This window comes from Anser cygnoides, chromosome 1, assembly GCF_040182565.1.
Source record: "Anser cygnoides isolate HZ-2024a breed goose chromosome 1, Taihu_goose_T2T_genome, whole genome shotgun sequence".
Classification (NCBI taxonomy): Eukaryota; Metazoa; Chordata; class Aves; order Anseriformes; family Anatidae; genus Anser; species Anser cygnoides.
The window spans coordinates 88,002,331-88,027,392 of NC_089873.1; the positions used below are offsets into that span (position 1 = coordinate 88,002,331).

The following is a 25,062-nucleotide window of genomic DNA, read 5'->3' on the forward strand; positions in this document are numbered from 1 at the left end:
TGATGGAATTAAATAGATATGAAATGAAAGGCAAAATTTCGTTACCGGTTTACAGGAACAACAACACACCCCAGAAAAATCCTGCACCTACTGTTTTTAGAGACTTGAGAATGCTGCTTGTCTCTATGCTGAAAACAAATCATTAGTCCTTGCTGTATGCAGGGCACTACTCACATGTTATCAATATTCGTATACGATCCCCCCTTCCTTCTTCCTCTTATTTGTAATGCTTCTGATGTTACAGAAAGTCTCGCGGCACTGTTCTCCATAAGTCATCCCATCCTTTCCTGTCAGAACGTATCTTTGGCACCTCTAACCTCCGTTTATTTTGGGGCTGAAATTTTCCCTGGCAGATGTGGGCTATTGACTAATCTTGTTTCCATTTTTAGACTTCATTCAAGTGACGGCAGTTCTCAGGAACAGGGCAAAGGGAGAAGGCGTAACTTCTCAACATTAAAAAACTGTTAGTGGTCTTCTCTGTAATGTTGTCATGTGTTAGAACAGAACCTTGAAATTTGGCTGGGACAAGAGTAGCTTTTGTATTGGGGCCATTGTACCTCCTGGCACATCATTACGATGTGGCCAATTTGTAAGCTGTTGAAGAAGTTTAAGTCACCATAACTCAGTCATCTCATGCCTGAATTCCTTTCTGCAGGTAATTTAAGGTTCATTTTAGACATGAGAAATGACAATTCTGAATGGACAGTAAATAGTTCTATCAAACTCAGGATCTTCTCTGAGCTCAGGGTAGCATTTGGGGAGAGAAAATTGTAATGGGAAGGAACATGTTCTTGAGTTGAGAGAAGTTTAGTTACCTTATAAAAGGAGAATTATTTTCCTCCTTTTTGCTCAGTAAGTTTTATTTCAAACTCTGAAGATGTGCTGAAATTAGCAATTTACTTTAAGCTGGTGTTTCCTCATTCTTTGTACGAGATTTTAATATGGCTAACAGTAACAGTGACTGAATGTTCCTGATACTGATCTGAGAGGCTGGATGTTTTCTGTCATGGATGGGGTCAGTCAAAAGGAACTCAGCTCACTTATCAATATATTTTTTTTATTGGCATCTCCATTTTTATACTTGCAGTTGTATTTGTAATGGGGGAAGCATCAAACCTTTTTGTGTACAAAAATGTATTATCTATTTAATACTCTTTAGCATGATTTATAACATTATTTCAAAATTGTACGGGCTTGAAATATTTTATAATCGTAACATCAAGAGAATAATGGTCTTAAATATCCATTTTTATTGAACCGTGGTATCTGATGGGTTTGTATAAACCTCTGAGAAAACTCAGACTTGCTGCTATGTCTGACCTCAGTTCCCTGTGTATGCTTTCTCAAGAGTTTAGATTTAAGTGCATCTTTAACTAGCATTTTTGCCTCAACTGAGCTGTTAAAGAGGAGGACTTGTTTTTTTTTGGAGGTGGTCCCTTATCACAGAAGTGTTCCACCTGTTTTAAGCAAAACCCTGGCTCTGCTGACCTTGGCACATACTTATCAGTATAAGGATGGTGGTCATGGTATAAAGAAAGGATGAATAGTAAAGCTGCACATAGATGTTTTCGTTACAAAAGGGATTACGATGTAATTTTCATATTATAATACTAAGGTAACTTTATTACCAAAGTTTGACTCTTACTGGTGTTTGGACCTTTTGCAAACCTTGCTTCTGTAACTTAAACGTTCCCAGTCATTCATTTCATATATTTCATGACTTTTAGTGATCTATTTTTCTAAAGTTATCCAGACTACAACAATATTGGAATTTTGAGGGCCCTTTGTTCTGTGGTCATTGTTTTGTTTTCAAGCATATAGTGCTCATAAACCACTGGAGGTAGTTATTAATAACTTGTGTGATGTTCTCTGGGGGCTCCAGTATCAGCTGCGTTATCCAGCTGACAGACGTTAAACCCTTAAAGCAATACTCATGGAAAGTAATTTTAGGCTTCTGATCAGGGTTTTCTGATTTTGGTTCTGGGCTCTGTGCATACTTACTGAGAATTCAAGTCAGATGGTAAGGAATGGGGCATGCCATTGATTGTCTAAGGAGCATAGGCTCTGAAGTCACATGCATGAAGATTATTTTTATGGATTATGGACTCTCAGAGTTCTGATTCTTGTGACTTTTCAGTAATTGTCTATTTCCTGGTGACACTTGTAAATCACTTGAGTCTGTGTAAGCACTGCTCGTCTATCTTTTGATCCTCAGTGGCTGTTTGTTTAGGTCATTCCTGCAGAAAACACAGAAGTTTGCTGAAATTAGTCACAATAAAATGCCTGAAACAGATTTTATCTTTATGTGCGTGCTAATTTGACTTCTCTTGTAAGCATCTGAAAAAATAACCCATATTTCAGATGAATTAAAAACAACAAAGTCTCAATGAGTACAAGAGTTGTTGGACAGCTGTTTTCACAAGAACATGAATTAACAAACTGTTCTTCAGAACTGCAGAACTACACAACTGTTTTCCAACCTTGAGCAGTGGCTGGATAGGCCATCTAGTATCCACTGGAAAAAAAAAAGAGAAAGTAAGACTTTGTCATAAAGAAAACTGGTAACCTTTTTTGATTCCTTTTTGTACGAAAATTTTCCAGAACAATTCAGCCTTTTTTTTTTCTTGTTTAATGCATATTCTTTTTAAAATGCTGTGTGAATGCAGTAGTATGAAAGCCGAAGTTATAATGTCTCTGAAAACTGTAGCCTTGGGGCATGCATTGACATAGCAGCAAAATAATAAAATTTAAGTGTAGTATTTGAAATAAGGTTTCTAAGTATTCTTGTTTGCATTGCCTCATTTCTGGAAATTGAATTTCCAGTTTCCAGAAGAAGAAAGTCTATGAGAGAGGGACTGTGAAATATTCTTGAACTGCTAGAATGCTGCGTGTACATCACTACTAAACTTTTCATTAGTAATGTGGATAGGGAATCAACAATTTTTCATGCTGGGGATCTGTCTTGCTCGTAGTATGGATGGGGAAATGTTATGCCAGTGCTGGAAGATGTCTCCCAGAGCACAGTGCAGATAGATACCCACTAAAGTTAGTTTGGAAATCTTCCTTCTCCCTGTTTGCTGTCCCTTCATAAGGGCTTTCTTGCACCGTATTCCACATCTCCCCAGACTTGTAGTCCTTCTCTCCTCTTGCTTTCTTGGGCAGTTTGTGAGATCGGGCTAAATTCTGATGATTGTGGTCTTAGGATTTCGAAAGCATATTTTTCTCCTGATTGCTGACACAGTGCTTCCTTCCTGCTCTGTTTAGTCCTGTGTCTATCCTCTGGAGGTATGGTTCTAAGACAGTACAAAGTAATCCAAGCTCAGACTGCCCCAGTAGTTCATGTTCTGTTCCTCTCCCCGGAGTGGCACTGAGTGAGATGGTTCAAAGATATGATTCATCTGAAAATTAATTGCACTTACTACATTAGTCTTCATCCAAATCAGCTCCCTGAAGTAGCTAACCTCATGGCTGAATTTATTCCAGAATATAAAGGTGCTTAAGTTGCATTGGACTTGGGCTATAAGGGTGAAATTTCATCCTAGTGCTTGGTGCAACTCAGCAACTTTCTGAGATGGGGGGAGGCTTGTTTCCCTACTGTCATCTCTCCGCCCTCCCCTTGTTTGCATCATCTACTGCTTATCAGGCCCTAAGCTAAGATGGTTTTCTGCCAGTTCAGTGAGATATGAATTAACTTGTCCAAAAGAGAAAAGGAACAATTCACCTGAATAGTTTTCTACTCAGTTAACAATGTGAATTGACTTACTGCTGTGTCCATGAACTATCAGAAGGGGTAGGACAGGGACAATGTATCTGGAAACAAGAAGAGAGGGGAGACTGAGATTTTCCACTCCCACTTTTTTTGGTGTTGATGAGCTGTTAGATCAGCTCTGGCAGTTATATGAGAGCTAGGAAGGAGATGGAAAAGATGTAAATGCTTGTATTATAATCGCAGTACTTGTGATTGCATCTGCCATGTTTTTAATTATTTTTTTTTTACATTTAACTCATCTTGAGCAAAGTGGCACTCTGGTTTTTCCATGTCCTTGCACTGTGTTGGCCTTCTGATTCTGACAGCTTCATTTTCCAGACTCCTTACCAGATTTCTTGGATTCCACAGGCGTGTTGTCACATCCTTGGGAGCACCTTAAGAGCAAAGCCTCTTGTACCCTGGTCTCAAAGTTCATTTTCCCTGCTGTTCTTCAAAAGATGTAGGCATCCTGTGATAAATGCGAGCAACCTTGGCAGCGTTCCTTCTAAAACTAAGGCTGCATCCAAAGGGGAAAGGGACGCTGTACTTCCAGATATGAAAGAAAGCATAGGGTGCAAGTAGAACAGAGTATGAACAGGTGGGGTTTAGTTTTCTTTTTTGTTGCTTGGAGTTGCGATTTGGGAGGTGTGGGGAGAAGGAGTTATAGTACTTCAAGGACTGACTTAAAGAAAATGTTAATTTCTCTCAGTACCTGTCTAAACTGCTTTTTGGGACCAATGAATATTTTAAGGCTCAGCCTTTTAACTTGCTTTGTTCGAAACTGTCAACCCTATGGGGATTGTTTCAAGTCTCCATATCAAGAGTTAGCAGAAGTGCCAGCTTGGAGCATCTCTATGCACACGTGTAGCAGTGCTTTTTTAATATGGTATCATGATTTGAAGCTCTTTTTGTAAGACAGTTAACTAGAACAACTTCACCTGTTTATTTCAGGTGAGGGTTCCAGCTAGTTTTCTCAGAAATGGGTAATTTTTTTTTGAAACCTGCAAGTTTCCAATTGGAATGAAGAACACCTGTCTTACACTAGATTTTCTTTATTTTTTCCCTACTTTTGGTGATTCCTTAGTGCAGATTGGAAACAGCTGATTCAAAGCATCTGCTTAAATTAGGAGGTTGTAGATTGATTTCTTTGAATTATAGCAGCTGTTCATCAGAGGTTAATTTTATATATTGACCTAGTCATTTTCCCATTGAGAGAATCCCACTTTTGCCTTGAGAGAATTCTGCATCTTACTCCAAAGAGTGGAAATAGATAGGACTCTTCTAGCTCTTCCAACAGATATTCTTACCTAACTTTCTTTGGCAAAATGCAACTAACTCATATTCATGATTAGTTCAGGCCAGTGATAGTCCTTCTATGCGCTTTGAATTGGATTTATAGATTCACTAAGCAAAATCATTTGTAGTTAAAATTTTCAGTATTTTTAACTCGTCTGTGGATCTTTGGCTGCAATAGACTTCTTTAAGTCTGTAAAACCTGGCCCAAAGCACAGAGTTAAACACAGTTCATCAATTCTTCCCTCACACCACCTCCACCAAAAAAAATACATCAAATGGCCACCTTAGGTACACCTTACATGGGTGCTTGACTGTATACATTATATCTGGATTTAGTTGAACAGTGACCCCATCTTTGAAATTTTATTTCTGTAAGCTGTCTGTAGGTCAAGACTGCAATGTAAAATATTGGATAGTATATTTTCGTAATCAAGTTTTATGCCTCTTTGCTTTTTGCAGATGTTTCTAAGGGATAGCAAACCCCTGTTGTTACTTAACAACTGTGACTCTTTTGCATAGTAGGTAAGCTAGATTTTTGTGGAGGAAAAAATGTAGTTGATGAAAGAGTTCTGAAGTAGGAATTAGTTGAACACCTGTCCATAAGCAATGAACAAGATCTGTTGTGAAGATACGAGCATGCAAGTCTAAAGCTGTTTGTACTTCGTTTTAGTCACTCGATTTTAAGATTGCATCATCTGTTTTAGAAATTCCATACAGCCTGACAAACTTGCTTTTCCTTATTGTTGTTAGCTGTGGTAGGTAGTAATACCCAACATAAAGAACCGGTAGTCCCTAACACTGATTTTTATCATCTCCCCACAGAATGATTCTTTGAAGTTTATAGTTGTATAGTTTATAGTTCTCCTCTTTGTAGAAGAGAATTCTGTGATAATTTCTTGTGGAAAAAGTGCGCAGTTGCCTTCCTCGCAACCAGGTTATCTGGTGATAGTTTGTGGACATGTCTTCCAAGCTCTCTTGGAAGAAGACGACAAAAACGTAGGAAAATAATCAGTTTGTAGTTGCATGAAAGTGGATGAGCAGAAGTAAGCACAGTCAGTTATGTCATAAGAGCTCTGCACAAATATTCATGAAAATGGGGAGAGATCTTTTATCAAAAGAGTAAAACTGTGGCCCATAACTGCTATGTACATCGTACTTCTGTTTGCTTCAAGTGTTGTTTTTCTGTTTTCAATGAAAGGTGACTATCTCTGAACCTTGTTCCTGCCATTGTCTGAACTTAAAAGATTGTATTCAGGTACTGAATAGAGAGTGTATGCAGATCTGAAACATATTTCAACTGTATCAGCATGCAGTCATTTGATTCTCAAACCGTGGTAAAGAACGATGGGGATGACGGTGTACACGAGGTAGGTAAGGTGACAGAATTTAAAGTATGGAGCTGATTCAGTTCAGATGAGGAAAGCTATCTTATCAAAATCTGTAAGTGACAGCTTTTTTCAGTTAAGCTTAAATTCTTGTTATTCTTTGGAGTGGTTTTTTTAATTACACTTAAATATTTGTAAGTCTCAGTACAATCATATTCTCTTCCAGTAAGTCATAGCTAATAGTTCATAATCTCTCTTTTCCTCCAGGCACGCAAACAAATGGCCTGGACTTTCAAAAGCAGCCTGTGCCTGTCGGAGGAGCAATCTCTACAGCCCAGGCCCAGGCCTTCCTTGGGCACCTTCATCAGGTAAGAGAAAACCCATTTCAAAGTCAGGGAGACTCAGGCAAGTACAAATGCAACTTCTCTTGTGTTCTCTCTTTGTGTGAATAATGGGTAGTCATGTAAAGGAATATGTGGGCACACCACATGCTTAAGTAGCTTAGCTGGGGAAAAGTTTTTACTGTGGCACTCACTTTATTGCATTAGGCTGTGTCAGGGTGAGAGCTACTGGGGAGAATCAGAAAGCATCTATTTGGGACTTGTAACTGCCTAAATTTAAAAAAAAAAAAAAAAATTAATGGGCATACCGAGTTGAAATGTAAGGTCAAATTTAGCCTTTCTGCTAAAGGATTGCGTTAGCCCAGCAGCTGCCAAGATTCTGAAACTGTCACTGCCTAGCGAGGGAAACAAAAATGGTGTTGAAGGGTAGTCAGCACTATGTTCCAACCTTCTGAGCTCTTACGTAGTAACTAAAAATATGAAATGATGGTACTTACTAAGCATATATGGTTCTGTGAGGTTTTTTGAATGTTTTTTTAAAGAAAAAGTACCTGTGTATAGGACAATATTGAGGCTTCTACTGCCATTCCTCCGTTCTGCTGCTACTGTGTTTAGGAAATCAAAGCGGATCTTCGGATATAGGCTGAAGCAAAATGAGGCATTCTTAGGTGAAGAGGAGCATAAGGGGCGTATTTGTAGTCTTTTAACCTGATCACACTTTATATATATGAAAACAAATGCCCTAATTTCTTTCCCTTCCTCGACATCAAGTTTGAAGTTTAAAAATACTGCAGTTAATTGGCTGACCTTGAATGCTTGGGGTCTGGGGTTGCACAGTTGTTGTGGTATAATTGAGCTACTGAAGCTTTTATGCCCTCCTAAAAGAGCATACCCTGGCCTTGCATTTCATGCCTATGGAAAAGCAGGAAAAATGTTGGTGGAAACAAGTGTGATTGGGCTGATGTTGGGAACTTGCTTTAGTTTCTATGTTGTCATTTTGTGGGTTGTCAGTATGTGTTTAACATGGAGACAGAGCTGTCCTGAAGAGTTTTTTGGGGGCTCGTTGTTGGTTGGTTGGTTTTTAGGCTTCGTTTTGTTGATACAGGGCAGTAATTTTATTTAGTGCAATGCTTTATTTTGCTCTGGAAATGTATTTAGTTAAATGGTTGTAAGGACCTTTGTAACTTCATGTTTGGTAAAGTGATTAATTTCTTGAAACCCTAGTTCAAAGAAAAATCTCAGCTTTTTTTTATGAACCTGTTGGTGTGTGGTACCGTACTTTAAAAGTGGCTATCCTCTTTTAGTATGACTGCTCTTTATGGGATGTTATTCAGCCTTAACACATGCTGCTTTCCTCCAGACTAATACAAAATATTGGGATGTAGGCAACATTCAGGAGCAATTTAATTCCTGATTAGAAAATGTCTGTGTGTGGAAGGGGTGTCCAAACTGCACTCAAAGATTTTCAAGAATATTCTGGCTGTACCTGAGTGCGATACACTTAGTCTTTTATGGTCTTTTATCATTATGTAATTGATTAAAAAAAAGTCTGTCTGTTCTTTTGGACAATAGGATATTATTATTTAGATTATTCTCTGCTCTTAATTCATGTTAAAAGTTCAGATTACATTAATTGGAAACTGGTACTTTCCTTGTGGTTGAGGAGGAGCTTTTCTGAGAGTGTTTGCTTACATATAGAATGTGCTTAGGAAGTCTAGTAGGACTTCATCTAGAGCAGTAGGAAATACTTCCAGAGTGACTCTTAAGGGTTACTTGTTCAAACACTCAAGTTATTAATTTAACATACTTCAATTTAAATTAAAACTCTCCTTCCTGTGCTTACAGATATGTTGACACATTTGTGATGTACGTTATGTGGGGACATCTTTTTATAGAGGCCAGAGTGGTGGATTTTGATTCGTTTTTATTTTTTTCTTGCATTGTCTGGTTTTCCAATGAGCTGTGGTTTTCAAACATGGTTAGAGATGGACTTCACTACAGGCTGTTAATCTGACCTTTGAAAGTGTTGGTAATTAATTAATAGAATTCCTTATTTGTAGCAGGAGTGGTGGTAGAAACAAGGAGAGACTGATTAAAACAGTCTTCAGTAAATAAAAACTTAGCATTTGTTATACAGAGAAAATCCTTCTTTTAGATAAGATGACAATGTTTAAAAATCTATTTCTGAAACATCAGATTCTTTTTGCTGGTAATGCAAGATCTATTTTGGACCTGTCTGTTAATCACAAACGTTGAATTCAAGTTTTGAGTATACCTAAATCAATACCACCTTTGTGAAGCGTTTCCAGTCCTCTGTTTTGAGACAGTCTTTTCAGTGGCTGAGGACTGCAAATACTTGTTTGGGTTGATCTGTGGAAGAGTTTTATGCTGTGGGTTTTGTGCTATGCAGGTGATTGCTCCTCTGTCGTATAAGGAAGCGGGTGAATGCAGTGTGCATATTCGGGGTAAGACCCATTCTGAAATACTAGCAGGATGATGAGTAGAGCTCAGCACCCTCCCCTGAACTGTGGATTTTTATACAGTAAGCAGAACGGTTAGGCTGTCCACACCCAAAATGCTCTGTTTCTACTCAATTTCACTTTAATATCTGGGTCCCTAGGCAGGAATACCTTCCACAAGAGGTAGACAAATAACACTGAGTCATACAGATACAAGTCTAATTTTTTTCTGGTCTGGAGCTCATCCCCTATACTTTAGTGATTCAAGTGTTAGAGGGGCAGGCATTGCTCTCAGGGTAGTTTTTTGTGGGGTGGGCACTTCCTTCTTACACTGTTTTCTGTGGATTCAACACTACTTCACTTCCATTTTTGCACTGTGTTGTAGGTCCAGCTCGCTGGAACAAGTTTACAGGCTGCTGCTCAGTCCTTAAATGTACAGGTAAAGACTGCTTCCTTCTGCTGTTCGTCCTTCTCTCATTCTGCTTTCTAAACAACGTGTTGGTCCTGTTGGAGATACCTTTGAACCCCTGATATGTTACTCTGTTTTCTCATTTTGACCAGTTTTGCAAGTGATAGGTGTAGGGGATAGTGGTTTCACAACTCTAAATCGGGATTAGGGTTGTAAGGATTCAGAAACTGAGGTAGTTAGAACATCCAGTGGTCTTCATTTTGTTCTGATGTTCAGTCAGGTGTTGTAATGTATCGTGAAAACTGTACAACTCCAGGGGTATTTCATGTTCTTCCACTTCACTTCCTTTAAACATAGCAAGTATTACTTCATAAACTGTCCCTATTTCTGGTAGCTGAATATAGGAATATAATGTGACATTAGCTGTGTAATATGGCTAGCATAGATTGCTTGTGTAAACAACATACAGTAACTTCAAAATAAGTCAGAGTAATTGCTTAATAATGTACGTGAGACAACAAAGCTTTCAAACTTTTTATGATGCTGAACACTTCAGCGTATCGGTTAACGTGCCACTTCTTCCCAGTACTATATTAAGGGGCAAGGGACATAGTTTTATTGAAAACTGGTTTCAGTATTGCTTGTTATTAAAGGACGTAGGTAGTGCATTACATGAAATGCAATAGAATGTGGTCCCACTTATACATAATAACAATTTGGAAAGAAGAGGAGGTATAGTGACCTTCCTTTCTGAGAGGAAGGAGGCAGAAAATTGCCTTGGTTGCCATGATAAACTTCCATCCCTGAGAGAGATGTTGGCAAACAGGCTGTATCTCCAGTGCAGAATGTTTACAGTCCTGCGCTGTAATTATCGCTCAATGACTGGCAGAATTAATCAGAGCCTTTATGTTAATTAGCCTGCTCTGCAGTCCCCAAAACAGGTGGTGGAAAATATGCAAATCTATGCTGAATTTTAATGTTCTGCATAACCAGTTTTAATTATCATAAAACTCTCTCCCCCTCTTCATGCACTTGCATTTCCTCCCTCATGTCTTCGCAATTTCTTCTGTTTAAAAAAAAAAAAACACAACAAACCTTTCAAAATAAAGCAGCATTCAATTAAATGCTAAACCTTGATTATTTAGAAGCACTGTATGTACTGTGCATTCTGCTGTAAGTGGATAAACCTGCGAGGATTTCTCAAACGAGTTCTCTATAAGCCAAACAATATGATGACTTAGAGGTGCAGGATGCAAATACAGAAAATGGAAACACAATCTCCTTTCCCATGTTCCATTGTTGAGGATTTTAGGCAATGAATAATTTTAACAACCTTTTCTTTCTTTATGGTGCCAAGGTAGTGTCAGCTTCAGTTGCATTGCATAAAATGGAATGAGATCTGAAAATAATGTCAGAGTCACAGAAGACCTGAGAGTCTTTTTGTTTTGTTCAAACTGCATTACCTACAGACATATTTGAGCAATCATAGCTGAGATGGTGGGCACATAGAGCCATTGCTTAAACCCACTCTTAAAATAAACCCAAGGGCTTTTTGTATGCAGATGAAAGATTTTTATTGTGCAGTGTTGAGATAGCAGTGTTATACATTAACATCTGTTTTACACTATAAAGAGTTGTATTTTTTCTTCCTAGTCTAAATCTAATGAAGAATCTGGGGACTCTCAGCAGCCAAGCCAGCCTTCCCAGCAGCCTTCAGTGCAGGCGGCCATACCCCAAACCCAGCTCATGCTGGCCGGAGGACAGATCACCGGGGTAAGATTTACCCACGAGTACTGTAGTAAAGCCTCCTGTCCAGCAAATGATGGCACTGTTGCTGTCCCCGTAGAACTCAGTGAAGGTTACTGCCATTTCCTTTAACGCAGGAAGAAGCTGGAGTGAAACAGGGACTATAAAATATTTTCCTGTTAAAGAAACCACACTTAAGTCATCTGTTTTTGTTGCAAACTGTTTACATCCCCCAAAATAAAATTCTGCAATAAAACTGATGTGTGCAAATCAGGAAGTCACTGATGTCTTGAAGAGGATTTTTACTTTATTGCAAGATTAAAATGAGGCATGCAAGCATGAGACTAAATCATACTGGATACCTGAGTTAGGATAATGAACAGAAATGATGGAACTGCTGTCACTAATTTTCTCTTCTCATATAAATTTCTTTTTAAGTAACTTATGATGGTCTGTGCCTTAAGCTTATTCAATCCTTCTATTTCAACCTACCAATTTTGAGTTTTTTAATTGCAAGGTTTTTGGAGGAATTATAGGATAGCTGTTTAATTGGTGCTTCTAAATAGTTCTAAATGTTTTCAGTGAGTTTAAATACATCATCAACAACAAAAAACAGTAAGTTTTGTGAATAGACTGGTTTGGTTAGAGAGCTTGCTTCCATGTAATCAGCTTTGCAGCTTTAAGAGTTTACATGTTAATAAGGAATTTAGGGCAGTTCTAGCAACATACTTATAATTTGAAGTGTTAAGTTAGGTCATCTCTACAGCTGAATGAAATATCTTAATTTCATGTTCAATTGTTAAATCTTCTAGTAAGCTAGATTGCAAGCAATGTCCTAAGTAGTTTCTGCTTAATTATATTTGAAAGTTTTAAAAGTGAGACTGTTGTAATAGAGTATGTGGGGTTTAATAACTTCAAGACTTTTTGAGAATGAGACAAATGTTGGTTTTGTTCTATGAATGTCTGCAGTAGTGGAACATAGGACTCCAGGACTAGGCAGATATGGATTGTAGTAAATACGGGCATCAAGATTCATTTACATGTAAAGGAGAGACTGCTGCCACCTGTTTCACAGAGATAATGCGTGTTTGGGAAACGAAAGGGATGTAAAGTTGCCAACTCTATTCTATTTAATAACAATGAAAAAAAAAGGCGGATGGGGAGACTTGGAGAGAAACAAACGGATCTCATGTTCTTTACTTATATCTTAGGGCATAATGGAAATGATGGAATATGGCAGGGATTCATGATAATGTGAAGCAGCTGGGGCGTTATCAGTTTGTTCAGTAGCCATAGCCAGCATTCCTGCCTCTCATTCATCTGGCTAATCACTTGCTGTTCTGCTGGGTGTAAATTTCCTTTCAAGTCGTGGCATTACCGATTCTTTTCTTTTGCTTGCTACTTAATTACCTTTTTCCTGAACCTCTTGGTAGAGTTATGGAGAAAACTTAGAAGTAAATTTAGGTTCAGTGGGTTCCACTAAGTGCCAATGTTTCCGTTCGTGTGGTTTGGTTTATGTCAGTTCTGTGGTAGGTTGATTCATACAGCATGTTTGAGTAGCCAGCTGTCCTTATTGAAGGCCAAAGTCATTGGGTAGTTAATGGCTGAACTGTAGTAATAGTTCTAAGAATGTCTGGTTAATATAACTAGTAATGGGCTAGTTAATGTAGCTAAAGTGGCTGTTCCCGATATTAATGGCTGTTTTCTAATTATTTATAGCTCACGTTGACGCCAGCCCAGCAACAGTTATTGCTACAACAGGCGCAGGCACAGTTGCTGGCAGCTGCAGTGCAGCATTCAGCCAGTCAGCAGCACAGCGCTGCTGGTGCCACCATCTCGGCCTCTGCTGCAACGCCGATGACGCAGATCCCTCTATCTCAGCCAATACAGATTGCACAGGTGAGCCTTGAGGCTTGAGAGGGTGGAAAATGAAGGAGTTTGACAAATTGCATCATTGAAGTAATATTTTTATTCCTTATTCAATGAGTTTCCAGAATCCTTGAGGGTACTCTTAGTCTTTCCTTGCTCATCCTTATCTGTGAGGTTGATAGCTATAGCTGAGAATGTAAACCAGTTGCTTAGCAGTTCCACTGGACTTCTGAATTAGTTCCAGAATCTGAGCAGATGCAGTATTTTCAGTATTTCGCTCCTTGTAGTTAGCTTGAAGGGGAGAAAAATGGATAGAGAAAGAGGCCCATAGAAATGCCACTTGTTGAGACTTAGATATGGGAAGAAATATCCACATACCATGAAAGATAATTCTTGGGTCCAAACAATAAAATGACAGCTGAAAAAAGGCAGCTTGACTCGACAGATGTGTGTGCTAACTTGGCTTGGTGCTTAATGCTCAGAGTTCAGTGACGAAGAATATTAGCATTCCTGTTTGTCTAGGGAAAATCTTGCCAGAATGAGTCGTGTCAGAATTTGTCCAGTTTTATGGCCTGCTGCTAAAGACCTGTTAATTCTTACCTCTGAAGGACTGCTTGCCAAGGAAATTCTACTTACTAGGAGCAGCAAAGATCCTCCTGAATCTTCCAGTATTGGCTTTATTTAGTGTTGAGAATGAGTCACCACTGACTCAACAATTAGCATGAGTAGTGTTGAAACTGCTTAGACTTCTGGACAAGAGTAACCAAATGTAGAGGACAGGCATCATGAATACTATTTACAGGTGATTGTGTTGCTAATGTTGGGGTCCATTTCTCCATAGAGTATAGTTCTTGGTATGTAATATTTCAGTATGATTAGTCTACATACCCAACGTACTTTGTACAGCTAATCTCCAAGGTCACTGCTTCTTACCATGAGCAACTTTTAAAGGCTTTCTAATGCTTTCTATTCAGACTGTTTTCACTTACATTCAATCGGGGTGAAGTGTCTAAGAAGTGAAGATGAGGACTGATTAAGAATGGAAATGTCACAGCTGTTTGTGAAGCCTGTTGTGGAGCCTGGTTCTGTTACTGTTTTTTTTTTTACTTTTTAGCTGAAACCAAGCTCTGTGGTGTTGGTCTAAAAGTTCTGACCTCTGACAGTCCCTGCAGAGGCCACTGTCATACCATAGCAGAAGCCCAAATTCAAAGGCCAGTACTGACCTTGTCTGCTGAGACTCTTGGTGCACTGTCACACTTGACTCACGTGACCAAATGTGACTGCTTTTAGCAAAAGATCCCAATTCACTGTCACGATCTGGAGATGACTCCAGGATACAACATTTAAGGAAACTGAGTTACCAAGACCATCTCTTAATTTTGTTAAGCCTTCATATATAGCCATAAGACAGATATTATTTCAACAAAAGGATAGAAAATGTCCATGTCAAGGAATTTGATGGTTAGTTTCTTGCATCTCTCTGTGCATCTGTTCTCATCTGCTATTATGCATCCTTTTGACCTAAATGTAAGTGATCCATAGTCGTGTGCTTCTTATCCTCTGGGTGTACAACTTAAGGATAGTGAGGTCTGCTTTACTGAAAAGCTGAGTTAAAATTTCATATTAAATCTGTACCTTGAGCTTTCTGGCTTTACCTTTACCTGGCTGGCATGGTCGATGCTTTCGGTGTCATTTTTATTCATGTGTGAGATGTTGCTATCCTGTTCTTCCTCTTCAGTGGGAGGCTATGAGAATGTGTGCGCTTACGATGACTTATTTAGCACTGGGTTTTTCTCTAGAACTTGCAAAGCCTTCTGAGAAGGCTTTGTGTAGAGTTGAAATGTTTAAGCGTATGCCATCAAACAGGAGCTTCTGAAGTGAACATTGTCTATTTTGTGCGCTTGAATGAGGCTCTATGGAAAAATAGCATGTGATCATGTAGTTGCCACTATATAATGTGTATTTGTAGTGCAAGTGGAACAAATTAACATTTCATTTGTTTTCTTGGGCTCCTGATTTCTTGAATTTATGATTTAACAATCTCTTTTAGGATAGGCTATTCTGGTATATAAGTGTAGATTGGTTGATTTGTTTTAGCTTCCTCTTACAATAAAAGTGCAGGGCATAACTTTTGCAGCTGCTGGACATAGTTTACGATACGTTATGGAGAACTTCTACCGTATAAGTTTGTAGTTGGATATCAGTATGTTTTTTGACCTGTCTCAACATGGTTTTATGAGCAGTGCTCTGCATTGTGTTGCTATTGTAAACACATAGCTGATTATACAAATAGCTGAGTGTTTATTTTATTTGATGATTTTTGAATAATTGATTAACTGGCAGGTCTCTGCAGCAGGGGGATTACCATATTTATTTTAATTAACTAATGGCACAAGCATGACTTCTTTAATGTGCACTGTAGTTAACGTAAGGTATCTGCTGCGGAAATCTGGTAAGATGTTAGTGCTGCTGCTGGGCTGATGCTAAATCATCACTAAACAGTTGTACCAAATTTTGGAGTTCTTTGTAAACTTGTTTTCAGATCCATCATAAGCGTTTATATGGTGTAAACCTCAAAATGGCAGAGATACTGAAATTTAGCGAAGATCTAACTTGAAATAATGGCATCAAATTTAGAACGTTAGCTTGAATAAAGAAGTCCTCATATCAAGATATTCCACTTCTCTTGGTGGATTATTTTGCTGAGATAGGAACTGGATTGCATTTATCTTGCTAACTTCTTGGGAAGCACCAGAAGACATTTCCACAAAAGTCTGTCCATCTCTTTCTACATACTTGCAATAGTATTATACAGTTTACAATTCAGAAAACAAAGAACATCCTAGGAAAACCATGTCAGGAGTTGTTTGCATGGTTGCTATCGGGGGATTTATTGTAGTGCAACAATTAATGAAATAATAAAACTTTCCCAAGGTAGAAATAAAGTTGGATTTCAAATGAATCTGAGGCACCAGTAGGGCTATTTGGGTGATTAGCTTTGGAGGCATCACTTCCATTCTACATTACATAATTATATTTCTGTATTTAAACAAGACTCAGCTAAGATACCATTTACCGAGACAGATGCAGAAAATACGATTGCTTATATCAGTTATCCTGAGGCCTTGCGTTAAAAACAGCTTTCTCATATTAAAGTATAAGAATCTGATGATAAGAGCTGCAATGTTTTAGCTGAGTACTGTTAAGAATATTTTGGTCTTGAACAAAAAGCTCTCCTTTTCTTTGATCTTAGGAATACACTACTCTATACCCTGTCCTGTTATTTGTACTCTTTCTTGTACATAACTCTTATCTTCTGTGGTGTTTTTTCAAATCATGTGAGATCTACTGGGTCATCTGGGGACTTTACGTTTGTTTTCTTTAGTGTTGGGAAGCCCTCAACCTATATATTTCTGTCCATACTCTTTTCTTCAAAACTTTCTTCCTAACTCTACCTTTTGGATTTATACTTTTATTTTTTCTTATCCACCTGTATTTTCATCCTTCAGCCTCTCTTCATTTGTCTCTTTCCATACAAGTTTCGCCTTAGTCACCTTGCCCTACTCTCTTTTTTTCTTCCTCTACATCTAGTACTCACATCCAATTCAGTGTGAGGCCCTCTGTGCTGGAGAGTCTGCTTAGTTTGCAAAGATAACCAGTAGAGTATTGAATATCAATGAATAAATGAGTGGAGGTCTGTGTCACACTGGGCTCAAGAAGTAGGAGGAGTTTTTTTTAGTAGCAGTTCTGTCCAATATAACTTTGACGTGAAGCCAGAAGAAACATAGAATGTTCCTGGGGAAAAAAAAAAATGGAGCAAGTCTTTTTTTTTTTAATGAAAGAAATTGACCTTGATTTCGTAGGAGTGGTTGCAGTACTTCTCAATTTTTCTGAAAGCAAACTTAAAAAACACTCTCTTGTGCTGGGGGCACTTTTAAATTATTTTACCGTTTTCTTGTAAAATAGAAGTTTCCATTTCTTAAAGGGCATTGTTTGGTCAATGCCATCTGGTGTCTGTCTACCATATTATTACACTGCATGCTTTTGACTTAATGTGACGAAGTTGCCTCAGTGATTGATGGCCAGTGTCTTTATAATGCAGGTTAAGTAGTCATTTTCTTGTAATGCATGTTTGTGGTCTCATAAATCAAGGGACTCTTCAACCCCTTAGTCTTCCTTTCCACCCACTGATGCTCCTGTCCCCCTTTCCCAGAAAAAGATTGTTGCAGCTTTTAAGTCTTAGTTTAACATCTTTAAAATACCATAAGGGGATGTGCAGGTAGATATATTCTGCAAATGGTTGTATTTAATGCTGGTTAAATAAAAAGTTATCCTTGTCAGTATGTCTTGACTTTTCATCACCATCTCTGTTGCTGGCAGTTGATGGCCTGTCACATCTGATGGCAGAGCTGCTTGTGTGAGAGCTCACTAACTTGTGTCAGTCAAAATGTATGGGGGGGTTAGTTTATAAGCCTTAAGAAGCAGGTCTTCGTTAGTCTGGCTCACTTTAATTGAAGTACATTAGGAGGTATGTTAACATGAGCAGCTCCGTTCAAGCAATCGGACTGAGCAAGGGTTTAGGAGTAGGCTGGCATTGTTAATGTTTTCTGACACAGGTGGACCCAGCAGAGGGTATCTGTCAACAAACAGATACTCAGGTATCTGAGTGACTTATTTGAAAGAAAGTTTTGGGAAGTGCCTTGTTTGTTGAATTGGAGATTGTAAGAATGGAAGATATTTCTGACTTTGGTCACCAGCTTGGCAGGGAGCAGCTATTTTGAAATAGCTGCTTCTGGGGAAGACTGAAAGATTCTGCATATGTATATGGATAACTCTCATATTGACTGTTCAGTTGGCTGTTTTTACGCTGTGCTTTAATTTCCTTCAATTATCGTCCTTTCTGGAAAAGATAACAGGGCTAGTTTTAAGGGATTTTCTTAAAGTCTTCCGTTTTCATTCTCCAGCTAAACAGCAAGTTGAACTGCGATGATTCAGTTTCTCAGAGATTAGCGTTTACATCAAGACCAATCATTTAATTATAGAAAATTAACAGTTCTGAATGGTTTAAATACATAAAAGCAGGGTTCTACAATAGTGCAATGTTTGGGGTTATTCCTTTTGACCATAGCTGTAGCTGTGTCTACTAAGCTTATTGTAATTTCATTCAAAAGTAATCAAATACGATTGTATACTATTTGGGTTAGCTGCTTCCCAAATTTTGACCTGAACAACCAGAGTGCATAATAAGAATCTGTAATTTTTTGCTTTCCTGTTGCTAATTAAAATGGTAATTGCAGATTGTTGTTATAAACAAAAATAGCTCCTAGCTAATGTGATTGATTTGCCAACAATGAATGTTGTAGCAGAGTTGCATCTGCAAAAAACAAGTCTGAGAAATGCAAGTGCTGACAGTATTTGTATGCTAAAGTATTTGAAAACTTACACACTTTGAGGGGGGGAACTGATTATTTTTTAAAAGCAGAACAGCGTTAGAAAGGCTTTGATGGGTTATTTAGTAAGCATTTTTTTTTAAGGACAGTGAAATTCATATTGTCAGTCTAAAAGATATTTAGTAGCAGAACTGCTGTGTTTGACATCCACTTTTTATCTCTGAATGGTATAATGTAACTGGTTGGGAAATGTAGTTAAATTGGGATTCATGGATGACTTAAATGTCTAACACACAGCTCTCTTCCCCCCTCCCCCCCTTTTTTCCCCTTTTCTTTTTTTTTTTTCCCCCCCTCTCCTGTTTCCTTAAGGATTTGCAGCACTTGCAGCAGCTTCAGCAGCAGAATCTCAACCTGCAACAGTTTGTGTTGGTGCATCCAACAACCAACTTGCAGCCAGCACAGTTCATCATCTCACAAACACCGCAGGGGCAGCAGGGTAAGTGCTCCTTGCCAGAAGAAAAACAAACAAACAAAACATAGCTTCTTGGAGGAAAAGCTGAAACTGAGGAGGTTTATATGCCTTCATTAGCTGTTGATATTCCCTTGGAGAAATAACAGTATTGCAATTAGGAGACTCTTTAACAGGTTGGCCCTTTCTTGGTGTTAGACCTCAGCCTCATCAAAGCTTGTGTATCTGACTTCTCTACAAGGATCAATCCAGAGATTATGTCATGGGAACATTAGTTAGCAGGGACTCTTGGGAAATAACACGGCATGTGAATTTCTGGGCCAGGGTCTAGAGAAGGAAGCTTACTAGGAAGACTGCTTTCCAGAACTCAGTCATAATCCTAGGAGGTAGATGCCTGGAGGGAGTCCGGGCTTTTTGGATTAGATCCATGCTAAAAGGGTTACAGAATTCTCAGACTGGAAAAGGGTTACAAAATCTAGCGTTCTTGTGGGAGACTAAAAAAGTCCTTAAGCCTAAAGAGAGTACAGGTAATGTTGTCATAAACTGAAATAATTACTATACCTTGGGGAAAACAGCTAGAATGCTTGATTTCATATAACAGCACTTGTAAAGAATATTTTGGCAATAGACTGGGTATGGCTTGCAAGTTAAATGCAAATTGAGTGGTAAGTAGTAGTGCTAGACCAGTTAAGATGCTGTATAGGAGCATCACTCAAAGAACTAATGCATTCAAGTTTAAATACATCACAGTACTGGTTACACCATTTCTTGATACCCTCAGACAACTGTATTTGGCCATGGCTGATATACTCCAATGCTGATAGAATGCAGTGGCCTTTTTTTCTTGTCTCTTCTACATGAATTCCACTTAGTTGTTCAGGTCCAAAATAATAATAGTAATCCAAAGGTTCTTGTTCAGAAGGCATATCCTGTTATGGATGAAGAGTCTTCCAGAGCTGGGCTGTCCTGTAAAGCAGCTCTTTGCACCTCATTTTCTTCTATTCCTTTCAATTTTGTTCCATGCATCATTTTTTCTTACACACTATGACTTGGATAGAACTGGCTTTCCATTGTGCTGAAGCTCTCTTACCATTTGAATAAAGGGCTAGTCAAAATTAACCTTCTTTTAACAGTTCTTGATTTAGGAGAGCTTTTATACCAACACTGGTAGAAAATGATTAAAAGACTGAGGCATTTAGTGATGTACTAGTTTCTTAAAATGAAGCAGAACGTAAAAGCTTTACTTTTTTTTTAGAAGACATGAAACTTCACCAAAGTCTTGTTCAAGGATATTCAGGATTGTTCAAATTTTAAAATACTCTTTTAAGCTAACAGCAGGCAAAAAAAAGCATTGTTTTGAAAAACTCAATAATCAGCATTCATGTCTGCCTACGGTTCTCAGGGAATTTCTCCTGGGTTTTCTAAATATCTGTAATATCTGTATTTCTAAAAAGTCTCTGAAGATGCTTCACAAAGAAGGAAACTAACAGAAGTGTATTATATTCATCTCTCAAAATGAGTTGTTTGCATTGTAGAAAGGAAGGAGGGCTTTTTGTTTTAAGTCTTCTGAAATAGAATAACTACCAGAAGAGGCTTTTATAGTATATTTTCCAGGGGCCTGCTCTGAAAATGATTTCTTGACTACAGTTAAGACCTGCATATCGCTGTCTTCAGTGACACAGTGTGTATGGAAACACCATGTTTTACTGCTAATGCGCAGCCTGGACAACTGAATAGCTCAAAAATGTAGGAAGATTTATATTCTGTATTCTGACCATCAGCCACTAGTGTGACAACCTTCCAAACTGGAATGCTTGAATGGATCTAATTTTCTTCATGAGCACTCAGTGGTAAAGCAACATGTATGTCATAATAGTCCTTATCTTACTTTCTGGGTATGGCTTTCTGCAGTATTTCGTGGTTATTGTTAGAAGATCTCAAACAGCATGTTATCGTTTATGAGAAAGATTGAGAAAGTGTGTATTTTTTGTCTCTGCTGTTGAGCTGACTTTTCCTTGTTCTTGTCCTATTGCTGCATTAGTCAACTTCATAAAATAAATAATCTGAAGAAACTAGCATAAAAGTTTCTTTTAAAAAAAAAAAGACATTCAGTTTTTTTGGATGCGTTATTGGTGTTGCATACAGCTTTATATATATGCACCCGTTTAGTAATTAAATAAAAATTCAGAATTATTCATCAATTATCTATTCTGGAAGAAATCTGTTGCTTTACATACCATACTACATATTTTGTGTCATGTCATGTATGTGAGACATTATTTTTGATACAAGAGAACAGTATTGAAGGAAATGAGTAAATAGTATCCCTAAGCCACATCATAGAAGACATGCAAACATTTGGTAGAGAAACTTCTCTTACTTGAAAAGATGATGGGGGCCGAGCAACATGATCATCATCAGCCTTATATAGATTCTTAGAAGGGGTTGAATCCCATGGCTTAACCCCTTAAGATCCCACTTCCGCAAAATTCTAGGAAATCCAATACTAAAAATATTAGTTTGTTATTCTGCATTCTTCAACACACAGATCATGGCAGCAGATGTGAATTTTTCCCCATAAATCTACTGCCACACGTCCAATTACATTTCCACAAATTCTACTTATTCAGTGTTATGTTTAAAAAAAAAAGGAAAAAAGTTTGGTTTTTTGTAACTTTTAATAGGTAACGTCATACCTGAAGGAATTGTTTCAAGCCTCAGCAGATAAGCAGAAGATTACGTGGAAATAGAAATTTGGAACAATTTCTTATTTAGAGCAATTATGTCCTTGCCTATAGCAGGGGGATTGGAATTATATGATCTTTAAGGTCCCTTCAAATTCAAACCATTATATGGTTATTGTTAAAGTAGCATGCAAGAAGGTAGCATGTTATGCTCTCTTTATACCTCTTGTATCTGTTTTGTGAAGTGATAGGTATGTCTCTAGAATCATCAGTTCAACATCATTTACTGTAATTGTACTTTTTAAAAATATGCTCAGATGACCATTCACCTTTCTATGTGGAAGATATTGCCAATAAAAATTATATTGATAAAAATCTGAATGGGGGGGGAATGGTGCTGCATTTCATTTAAATTCATCTTGCAAACAGAAGTTAAGATGTGAGAAAAGACTGCATTGTTGTCAAGGAGTGAGAACTGGTTTAGAAACAACTTAAGGTACTTATAAGGAAAGTATTTAGAAAAGCAAATAAGGAAGATAAGCTCATGTTTAGCTTTAACCATTAAATCTGGTCCTACCTCTTCAAGTTATCACTGTTTATTATTAAAGGTGTTGTATGATATCCATTTTTTATTGTAAAAATACCTGAGATGATGGCAGCAAGCCCAATCCAGCCCTGTTCTTAGATACTTTGTAGTTGTACTACAGATTAAAAGAAAAAGTTGCCTCTTTCTTCTCAGATGCATCAGATTTGTAACACAAATGTTGGTATCATTTGTGACTGTGCACCTGTACTGCCCTTCCAGGATTCATCATTCTGTTGATAATACGCTATGTGAACCAGGTGTAAGGGCTTTGGTGCCATCAGAACACAGATGAGGATGCTCTGTTCTTCATTCTCAAGAGAATCTTAATGACAGTGTATTTGGTGACACAACTACATTTTATTCAACTACTGACCCAAATTTGTGCCCCAGATGAAGGAAAATCTTAAAGCGGGATGAGAAAAAACTTGGACAAAGTAACTTAAAGGATGACTTCCCCCTGGGCTGCAAATACTCATTACCAAGTTATGAATTTAATTGTTAATGTTTACTGCACACTCTGAAATCAAGTCTTTGTTTCTAACCATCCAAGTGGCATCAGTAGGTAAAAAAGTTGATTTTTCATTCGTAGTAGTGTGGCAGCACCTTTGCATGGATCACTGAAGCGATAGTCTTCAAAACTGCATGGCATATTTGCATCATGTTCTTGAACTGACGTTAAAGGGTGCCTGGATACTGCAAAAGGGGCAGCAGTTTAATATCTCAGTGCAACACATTTGTAGGAATCCATAAATCAGTACTTTCTCTACGGTGTTCACTCCCAGTATGATTTCAGTTCTGAGTCCCCACTTTGGAAGAACTGGGTTAGATGAAACAAGGTACACCCAAGTGCCCTGGAGTTTTTTTGCATCAACAGCTATCAACAAAGTTGATCAAATGACACAATGTAATGTGTAGTGTGATACCCTTCCTTCTTCCCTTACTCTTTTTTTCAGTTAATCAAATTAAGACATTGTAGTGGTTTAGCTTTGTATGCCCACTTCCAGGATATGTTAGTGAGAAGATGAACGTATTTGGCGGAGAAAAAGCAGTCAGGTTTTTCTTCAATTAAAAATTTCACTCTTTTAGGGAGATCAGTTAGAGATGAATTATGTATTGTGTGTCTGGGCCAACTTTTAAAAAATGGCACTTGAATGTTAGTTTTATCTGTGGTGTCATTTTTGACGGTAACGGCTGAAGCCCAGGTCAGTCCTTAGGGACTGTTGGCTGGCAGGAGGATTTTTTTTTGGCTTTGGGTCATTATTCACACTGTTTGTAGATATTAAAGGAAAAAGCCTGGGTGATGGTAGATGGATTTATTTTAACTATTTTAAACAAAAGTAGATACTTCTAAAATATGATACTTCTATTACATATATCTTTATGTCCACACGGCCATTCTTTTGGAGCTTCACACAGCTGTTTTATTTGCTATTTTTACTGCAGTAATACTACTGGGCTCTTGCTATTTCTGACCCCCTGCTTTGGGTTCTACCTCTGTAAAGTTAAGTATGCAAGTACGGTAGTTCTTACAGATTCAAAAAAAAAATGATGTAGGTTGGAAGAGACCTCTAGATGTCATGTAGTGTTGGTTACACCCCTTGTAGTTACAGTAGGGTATTCAGTGGCATGTGTAATTGAGATTTGAACATCTTCAAGGCTAGAGATTCTGCAACCTCTTCAGGTACCTGCCTCAATAAGAAAAAACATAACCACCTAACAACAATAGCCCTCCTTCCTTGAAGAGGAAAAGTTCTAGTTGAAGTTTTTCATGTTCTGGTTTGAATCTGTAGCTGCTTACTACTTGCGTGCACTCTCAAGAAGACTCCGTTTTTATCCTTGAGGACAGCAATAGCTGAACAATCCAGCACTCGTACCCATTCTTGCCCATTCCTTGTATGGATGTTCCAGCCTGTTAGCCATCCTAGTGGGCCCTGAATGTGTGTAATCATGGATGCCCGTGTGTCTTATACTGGGAAGGCCAAGGCTCAACACAGTGCTCTAGCTGTGGTCTCACAAGTGCCAAGTGGAGGGGCAGAATCACAGCCCTTAACCTCCTGGTTGTGCTCTTACTAATACAGCCCAGGAGGTGGTTAGCCTCCTCCAGGGTAAAGGCACAGTGGTGACTTATGTTCATTGTGTTTTCCCCCGGCATCACCTGGTCATTTTTTGCAAAACTGCTTTTTAGGCTAACAGTACCCGGCCTGTATTGCTGTACAGGGTAATTCCAGCTCATAACCAGGACTTTGCATTTTCTTTCATTGACCTTCACGAGGTACCATTTGTCCAATTAGTCTAGACCCTGGCTTCCAACATATTCTACTGTCCGCAAAATAGCTGAGAATTTGTTCTGCCCCATCATTTTTGTAGTAAAGACATTAATCAGCATTGGCACCCGTATCAGTCCCTGAGGAAACGAAAAAGTCTGCGACGCAAATATCACAGCAGTTACCTAAAAGGTGCAGTTTTGAATTTACGCTATATTTAAAGGCAGTGCTATGTGCCCTGTATATTGTCACTGAAGTTATCTTGGACCAAAGTGGGGACTGATAGTCTCTTCTCAGAGAAGACGAAGGTGAAGTTTAGGCTAATCTAAGTCATGTCTGAAAAAAAAAGCTAAACTGCAGCTGCCCACTCAGGGAAGCCAATAGGAGCCCAAAGTATACGCATGATATGCTTTGCCAAAACAGTTCAGCTGCTTTCCCAATTATTACTTCAGTCAGCTAGCGGTTCAGCTTCAACT

The 25,062-nt window shown here is 38.3% G+C and overlaps 1 protein-coding gene across 17 annotated transcripts in view; it reads left to right on the top strand.

Annotated features, from left to right (window-relative positions):
- POU2F1 (POU class 2 homeobox 1) overlaps nt 1-25,062 on the top strand; it is a 118,868-nt gene that overhangs the window by 63,715 nt on the left and 30,091 nt on the right. For 11 of the 17 annotated variants that reach the window (XM_066990357.1, XM_066990359.1, XM_066990360.1 and 8 more), the window contains 5 exons: nt 6,637-6,737; nt 9,555-9,608; nt 11,232-11,351; nt 13,044-13,223; nt 18,953-19,079. In XM_066990357.1, coding sequence (XP_066846458.1) covers nt 6,637-6,737; nt 9,555-9,608; nt 11,232-11,351; nt 13,044-13,223; nt 18,953-19,079 — 582 coding nt within the window. The remainder of the gene's footprint in view (nt 1-6,636; nt 6,738-9,554; nt 9,609-11,231; nt 11,352-13,043; nt 13,224-18,952; nt 19,080-25,062) is intronic. The other 6 variants (XM_066990358.1, XM_066990362.1, XM_066990364.1 and 3 more) reach the window with 6 other exon arrangements.